General features: G+C 40.8%; 1 protein-coding gene across 1 annotated transcript; it reads left to right on the forward strand.

Annotated features, from left to right (window-relative positions):
- Positions 1-5,455: 5,455 nt before the first annotated feature.
- On the forward strand, positions 5,456-6,704 carry LOC140224716 (uncharacterized). Its single transcript, XM_072301103.1, has 2 exons — positions 5,456-6,508; positions 6,568-6,704. The coding sequence occupies exons 1-2, from the start codon at positions 5,456-5,458 to the stop codon at positions 6,571-6,573; spliced, it is 1,059 nt and encodes a 352-aa protein (XP_072157204.1). The 3' UTR covers positions 6,574-6,704.
- The last annotated feature ends 1,428 nt before the right edge of the window (positions 6,705-8,132 follow it).

Genomic DNA, 8,132 nt, shown 5'->3' on the forward strand with positions numbered 1-8,132 from the left:
TAAAGATCCTGCAATCCTAGGATTGAGGGATTGTAGAGATTCTGCACCCGTGAATGTGCCTTGGTCTATTGAATAATTGATGTCGGAGTTTGTCCGTATTTTTCTGATTGACCATCGTTCTAACGAGAAACTCCCTATGGCGAGGAAATCGGCCGGTCCCTTGAGTGAGTTCTCGTTATAGAGAAAGAGAGAGTACTGTATTTGTAAAATTCAAGCATTGCAGAAACAAGGAACCTGGAATAGTATGGTTCGATTTTTTGGATTCAGATGGCTGCAACAGCACACTGAAGAAATTTGACTCTGTTTACTAAATGCATAAAAACACTCAAAAAAAAAAAAAGGAAAGAGTGAATTAAGTATTTAATTACACGTTCACTAATAATAATTAAAATGTATGGTTGACTAGATAACGGTATATTGCAAGGATTATAATACTATATTTGATTGAGCGCTGGGGGTTGATTAATGAATGTGAATGGACCCCAAAATATTTTTAGTATGTAAAAGAATTCAATATTTAAACTAAGAAATTTTAGCTATACCTTATTTAACTACTAATAAACTCTTTAAAGTTAAAACTCTCTTTTTTTAAGTACGTGTTGGAAAAAATTTGGCTAACTTATGATGTTGGTTTTGATCATCGAAGTCACCATAGATTATACAGACTAAATTATATGGTCGGTCTATTTTCTACTATTTGTAACGCAAATTTTCCTATTTTTACTAAATACTACTATACTACTTACAATTACAATAATTTTGCTAGTGATGCAATATTCTTTTTTTTTTTTTTTTTTTTTTTTTTTTAAATGTATGTGATTCAATGGGTTGACATCGAGATGGTCATCAATGAAAGGTTTGTCAATTATTTCATTGCATTGAAAACAAGTTTTTCAAAATGAATGATTCGTTTAAATAATATAAATTTCCTAGCTTAACAACTGAAATAAAACCTCTTCAATGTGATCCTCATGTGATTCATGTGTGTGTGATGATGGAAAAGAATCGACCATTAGGGCGCTCGCAACAAACACCGTGATAATCGATTCCCTACTATAGCTTCAAATGGGAAAATATCGATAGTCGTTACCTCGGGAACCGATCGAAACAGAGTCAAGTCGGGTTCAGTTGGGTCACGCAACTAAACTAACTCTCCGGATACGCTGGAAGTATCACTCGAATTGAAGGCGCTCCAATCCTGAATTTGCACATACAATTTCTACGTTCTCGGTCAGTGGGACTTTCTAGGCTTTTTATCTCTTTCGGTAGGCTGTGCGCAGCTATGCCGCGAAAAACCTCGCGTGTGGGTAATTTGATGTTGCCAAAATTCTGATAAAATACAGATTTCCGAGAAACGTGCGAAATTTCCCCCCCGGTAACGCCAGACCGTCGGCAAACATTACAACGCCTGAACGCAACTATTGGGGCTCCTCTGATGTTTGTGTCGCATACGAACGGAGATGAAGGCGTCCACGAGGCGGCGACTCTCCAGAAACTCGCCGCTGCATCCGTGGCGTGGCACAGCGCGCACGAACAGAATCAGGCAGTACTGCGAGGATCCAAAACGAGAGCGCGGCTTCGATTCTTCGTTTACACGTGCAGGACAGTAGCGTGGCGTGAATTGCGATGTATCGATTGATATGTAATTTAAACCAACGGTATAAAGAATCGATTATTAAGGTGTTCACTGCGAACACCCTGTCTATCGACGCGTAGGCGACACAAACATCAGAGGAGCCCCAATAGTTGAATTCAGGCGTTGTAACGTTTGCCAACGGTCCGGCATTACCGGGCGGAATATTTCGCACATTATTCTCGGAAATCTGTTCAGAATAAATTTGGCAACATCAAATTACACACACGCGAGGTTTTTTACGACATAGTTGGGCACAGCGTACCGAAAGAGATAAAAAGCCTAGAAAGTCCCACTGATCGAAAATGAAGAAAATGTGTGTGCAAATTCAGGATTGGAGCGCCTTCAATTCGAGTGATACTTCCAGCGTATCCGGAAAGTTAGTTTAGTTGCGTGACCCAACTGAACCCAACTTGACTCTGTCTCGATCGGCCCCCGAGCAACGACTATCGATATTTTCCCATTTGAAGCTATAGTAGGGAATCGATTATCATGGTGTTTGTTGCGAGCGCCCTGATGGTCGATTCTTTTCTCATAGGTTTGATAGGCAAATTATTCAATTCATCGCAAAGCACGCTACGCCACTGGACGGGTTGTACTATTTGTATTTCTTTTAAGGGTATTCATTCTATTCATAGTCCTTCCTTAATCAGACTACATTTTGCAATTAACCACTAGACAAGGTCTAAACTGCCAGGGGAAACCACATGATTTCTCTTTTTTTCACAAGTTTTCGTAAAAGACGATACACACAACGAGAAGTACGGATATGAGGTCTTGAGCGATATTTTAACACATATTTTTAGTAAGTTGGAGTTTTTTAGCCAACGTGTGTTAACAATCCAAGAAAATCTCAATACAGAGGGAAAAAGCTGAATGTAAAATGTATGTAGAATTCAAGAGAATGATTTTGGAAATAACTACCCCCCCCCCCCCCCCCCCGTTAGGAATAATAAGGATTTACCACTAGAAAAAATTAAAAGTATGGAAGAAAATGTTCCTTGTTTTGACAAACTTTAAGGCAGGTGCGGACCTACCTTAAAACTTAGAACGCACTTGTAAAATGAATTCTTCCGTAATTCGTATTTTCTAAAGTGGTAAATCATTGTAATCCCTCTCAAGGATTCATTTCCAAAGTTGTTCTATAAATTCTACTATGGATTCCTTAAAAGTGTCCTTTGTATGGTGCGATATTAGGGGTCTTCCGAACCTTCCTGAATCATTATGTAAACTACAGGATAAACAACTTATGGAGCCTCTTACTGGAGGAAACTCTTTACGGAACGACTATAAAATGAATATACGGCCCTTAAAGATTTAATCAACAAAATACAACTCTATAAAAGCCACATCTTGACCGGTTTTAAAATCCTGTTCACGTGGAAGAACCTACCGGAAGATTTGGTGATATACACGAATAGGAAGACATTTTTACGGACTAAATTGCATCTTAAGCCTACATTCACAAAAATTAAATGAAGGAAGACAAAGTCTTGAGCTTTTCCCTTCAATATTTTGTGCAAAATCCGAAGATCACGCAGTTGATATAATAAAATAAAAATAACATTACATCAGTCTATTTAAGTCAATATACAGGCACCCAGTAAGTATTAAGGACTGGTCGCTACGTTATCGACGGTTGGACGTATTTCTGTCAAACGGAACTATGTTCATTACGACGTGAGCCCTGTTATGCATATATTCTTACGGGTCTCAGGGCTCATATCTTAATGCACATAGTTCCGTTTGGCAGAAATACGTCCAGTTCATATACTGACTACGTGACCTTGAGAAATTGACGAAGTATTTATTTTGTGACCAGAGTGTATATGGGGATTTTATACGGATTATTTTAGGTCGAGGACCTTTCATAGGGAGAGGTCGATCACTTTAGGATCTACTTCTGATCTATTCTCATCTTGGGCCTTGTCTCCGTGGGACGTTTTATGGGATTTGTCCAGAGGGAAAACCTCACTTGCAAACTTGGGAAAAATATTGAGAGGGTCGATTTGAATCGCAGTACTAAGTAGGAGTCTTGTACTCCTTGCAGCGAACAAAGAGGAACTGTGAGAGGAAGAAGTGAGAGATAATTTTATGAAATTTTGTTGTTTTATCGATTTTTCGTGTTTGTTTGATTTAAATAATTTCGATTTTTGGTTCGTAATTAAATGTCTTCAATTGGACGTATTTTTGCCAAACGGAACCATGTGCATTATAACATGAGTCCTCTTATGCTTGTATTCTTATGGGTCTCAGGGCTCATGTCTTAATGCACATAGTTCCGTTTGGTAGAAATACGTCCAATTATTACGTCAATGCCAGTTTCGATGAATTGGTCGTATTTCTACGAAACGGAGCTATGTGCATTAAGACATGAGCCCTGAGACCCATCAGAATACATGCATAACAGGGCTCAAGTCGTAATGCATATAGTTCCGTTTGTAATAGGCCAGACAGCTTATTAAATCAAATCTGCCGCCAGTCGGGTTCCGTCCACTCTCCGCTCACCAGAGCAGCGCCTCTAGTGGAGGGAGAGTGGACGACGCCTGATTGGCCGTACAGTTAGTTAGCCGAAGACCGTTTCCCGATCTAGAGAACATGTAAGTTCTTCCCAGTTTTCACCCCTTTGGGGTGACTGTTTAGCCTTTCCTTTCTTTCTCGGATGTGACGGAGTGCGCGGGGGTGGCCGGCGGGCCACTTCGAAACCCTTAAACCCGTGACTTACTCTTTTCATATTTCCTTTTACCGTCCTCTCCGGTCGAGCCTCGGAGGCTCGATCCGGATGGCCTCCGAGGCCCGATCGGATTGTGATTCGTGCTGTTCTCTTTGTTGTATGGATCCCCGAGCCATTACAACTGGCGTCCCAACTAGTGGCTTCAAAGAGGATATCTTTGATATCCATCTTTAAGTGTTTCGAACCGAAACGAAAAACGTGGCGTGCGCGGGTACGCGTCCTCCACAATGTAATCTTGTACTCTCGTACCTAACTAGTGGAAATGTTTGAAGTGCTCCTGTATTCGTTATTAGTGTTTCATAATCTATTCTATCTTATTCTTATTTCGTTGTCATGTTTGATTATTGCTTGACTTTTTCCGCCCATTCTAATCCGATCCACGAGGTAGTGAAATAGTCCCGATCCGCCGCCATTTTTTTGTTGTGCGTTGTATTACTCCGCGGACTACCATCTAGACACACCATGGCCATCATCCATCAGCACCAGCTCGCCACCAACGAACCTAACCTACAAACCACGGTAAACAGTAACCAGAGACGGTAACCCAACAAGTGTTATTATTATCAGTGATGATGCAAATTTTCTATCCTGAAATTATGCGGACAATTTTTTTATCCTGTTATTCTGCGGACAGTTTTTTTTAACCTTCTAAATTATTGCTCAAAGGAAAATTTTTTTTCCTCTTCGAAAATTCCTGATAATTTTCTAATGCCGACCTAGTGCTAACGGTTAACGTCTAAAGGTTACCATGTTCCTGCCATCACAATGATGTTTCCTGTTCTACATTATTTGGACGAGGTGAGGAAGCGGGTCACCACGGAGACCTCCTCGATCCCAACGTGGGTGGACAGCTGATAAAGGACTTGGCACTCACTCTCTCTCTTGTGGTTCCCTGACTACTCAAACTACCTGGATTATGGACCTATGTCTGATTCTAGCAACTTCTCACCTTATCTACACATCTCTAATTCGTCGCTTCTGCTTCTTTTCAGAACCTGTTCCTGTTTCTTCGTACCCGGAAAAGTAGTAATTGTGAGAAATCTACTCCCTTTCATTTAGAACTCTTTTTATTTGTATTTTGTTACGTGATGTCGCAAAACTCTAGTCCTAGACGTACTCGCTACGGTGGAAATTTCCACCCTTCGGTTGAAAATGCTGTTAGTAGAGGAGGCTCTGGTAGAGCGAGAGGTAGAGGATCTCGTAGACCTAGAGGTAGAGGCATGAGGGGTAATTTGAATCAAAACCTTTCTGACAGTAGAGTTTCACTTCATTCTGATCACTCCACTAATTCATTTCGTTCTGTACCTGAGGCACCCCCAAGACCGCTATCACCAAATGTTTTTGTTAGAAGACCGCCTCACCAAATGTCACCGTCTCCTGTGATAGAAGTAATAACGGCAACCCACCCAGTCTCTAATCGCTTCCATACCGACCCTCCCTCTACTAACCAGCATCTGCGTAATTGTGATGATCTTAATTCTGGTATTGTCGTGCGTCCCGCGGATGATTATCTGCAAACTCAGATTGCAGACCAGCAAAGAATGATGCTGCAAATAACTGAACAGATGGCTCAGCTCCAGACCACTGTTACCCAGGCTTTTGAGGAAATTAAGAGCGAAGTTCCCTTATTGGTTCAAGAGCAGCTTGATAGCAAAATGTCAGAACCAACAAACCCGCCTAAGCCGTTCTCGGGCGCTGCGCTTGAACAGTCTCCGCACCGAGAAAATTGTACAACTGTAGCACCATGTCATAGCGATTCCATTAAATTTAAAGACCTGCCAAATTTTAATGGAACGCTTGAGGGTATCCATCCAAAAGAATTTGTGAGCGAGCTTGATGCCTACTACAGTTCTTCACGCAAATCTGACCAAACAAAATTATTCGAAGTGGGGAGACTGTTCAGGGGCAGTGCGCGAGAGTGGTTTAAGGTCAACCAAAACCGAAATAAATTTACATCCTTTGAGGATTTTAAATCCGAGTTCCTCCAATTTTTTTGGGGACCTGAAATTCAGAGTTCTGTATTTGACACGTTTGTCTCATCGAATCAACCTGCCCCGACCTATGGCAATTTATCTAATTACTTCCTTTCTCGAGTGAGAAATATGCAGTACCTCGATGTTCCAGCACCTGAGCCTTATGTTATAGCACCTATTGTAAACCAGCTTCCTTATGATGTATGTTCAGCAATAATGCTGGCTAAAGCTAGCACCATTGATGACGTGTTGAGAATTTTACGCGGCTTTGATCAGCTCGGCTCGCGGCAGAAACCAAGCGGCTCCGCAAGCCATCAATCGCCAAAATTTCAACAGCCCACCGGAAATAGTAATACCTTTGCTCATAAAAATGTTAAAACTACAGAGTTTAATGTTGATAATGGTTCTCAGTCCTTCCGGTCAGAGCCTTTAAACTAGATGTGAGCTGTGATGGCAGTTTGGCAGACAACTCAGCTCCCACAAATTCTAATGTTTGCTTTGCCGACCCGGAAAACATTGGATCCTGCCAATATTTCTATATTTATCATTTGACTTTCTCCACCGTAAATTCTCCAAAATCTACCTTTGCCTTATTCTGTGCCCCATTTCAAATTTCACAACTCCCACCAGAATTAGTTTCAAAATTACCAAAAGTGTCACAGCTGCCTTCTGTCACTGCATCTGGTTTGGAGGCTCTGATGAGAAGGATTGAGACCATGCCTGAACCCCAAGAATTCCATTTCATTATTATTTGGCCTTCTGCCTACTGGATTTTTAAAGAACTGGGTCTTCCTTTGTCTCAAAATAAGTACGTTGATGCTCCATGCCTCTCTGACAAGGCTCTTGCTAGAATATTTAATTCTTTGTTCTCGTCTTACCTACTTAAATTCGCTGAACTCAAACCTTTATTTTGGTGCCAATTTACTCATGATGGAACCCTGAATGTGCCTAACAATATCATAAACCAAGTCAATCAATATTTATTTTCTACACTTTGTTTCTCCAATTTTGTATTTACATTGCCTACATCACTATGCAATGAGAAACAACATTTTCACCACAACAGTCTTTTGTGCCCATACGATTTTAAAACTGCTACTGATGAATTTATGTCGTTGCTAGAAGCAAACGAACTTTTATCCAGCCGTACCCTGCTGTCGCATACTGTTCTCAAGGACGAGGATCACTTCCTCCTCTATGAGGAACCCACCTTTGATAAACCTAAGAAAGCTACTTCTCCTTTCATTCAATGCTTAATAAACGGGTATCAATGTCTTGCCCTTGCAGATACAGGAAGTGAAATTACATTAATGAGTAAGGTATTTTTCGACCTAGTATCAGAAGCAACTGATGCTGACCTTCCAGTACTTCCTGTTACTAATTTGTGCATTAAAGGTGTTACAGGTATTAAATCCACAAAAGTAACAAAACAAACTCTCCTTGACATCAGTATCGGTGGCAAAGTATTTCGCTTCCCGGCTCTAATCATACCTAATATTAATTCGAACTTCATCCTAGGCATTGATTTTTTTCAAAAATTTGGTGCAAAATTGGATATGCAGGCTGACTCTCTTGAGCTGCTTGACGGCGCCGTGAAAGTACCTTTTGATAATTTTAATAAAAAACGAATGGAGTCTTCGCCTTGTGAGATTGTAGGTCCTGCAGTTCATAACTGCTATATCCTGAACAAGAAAGTTGTTATCATTGCTGATAGTCATGGTAGAGAATTGTACAACCATCTCCGAGCATTGTTGCCAAGCTCAATCGACCTCCAAATTTTTGTCAATCCTGG

The sequence above is a fragment of the Bemisia tabaci genome, chromosome 5 (genome assembly GCF_918797505.1).
Source record: "Bemisia tabaci chromosome 5, PGI_BMITA_v3".
Classification (NCBI taxonomy): Eukaryota; Metazoa; Arthropoda; class Insecta; order Hemiptera; family Aleyrodidae; genus Bemisia; species Bemisia tabaci.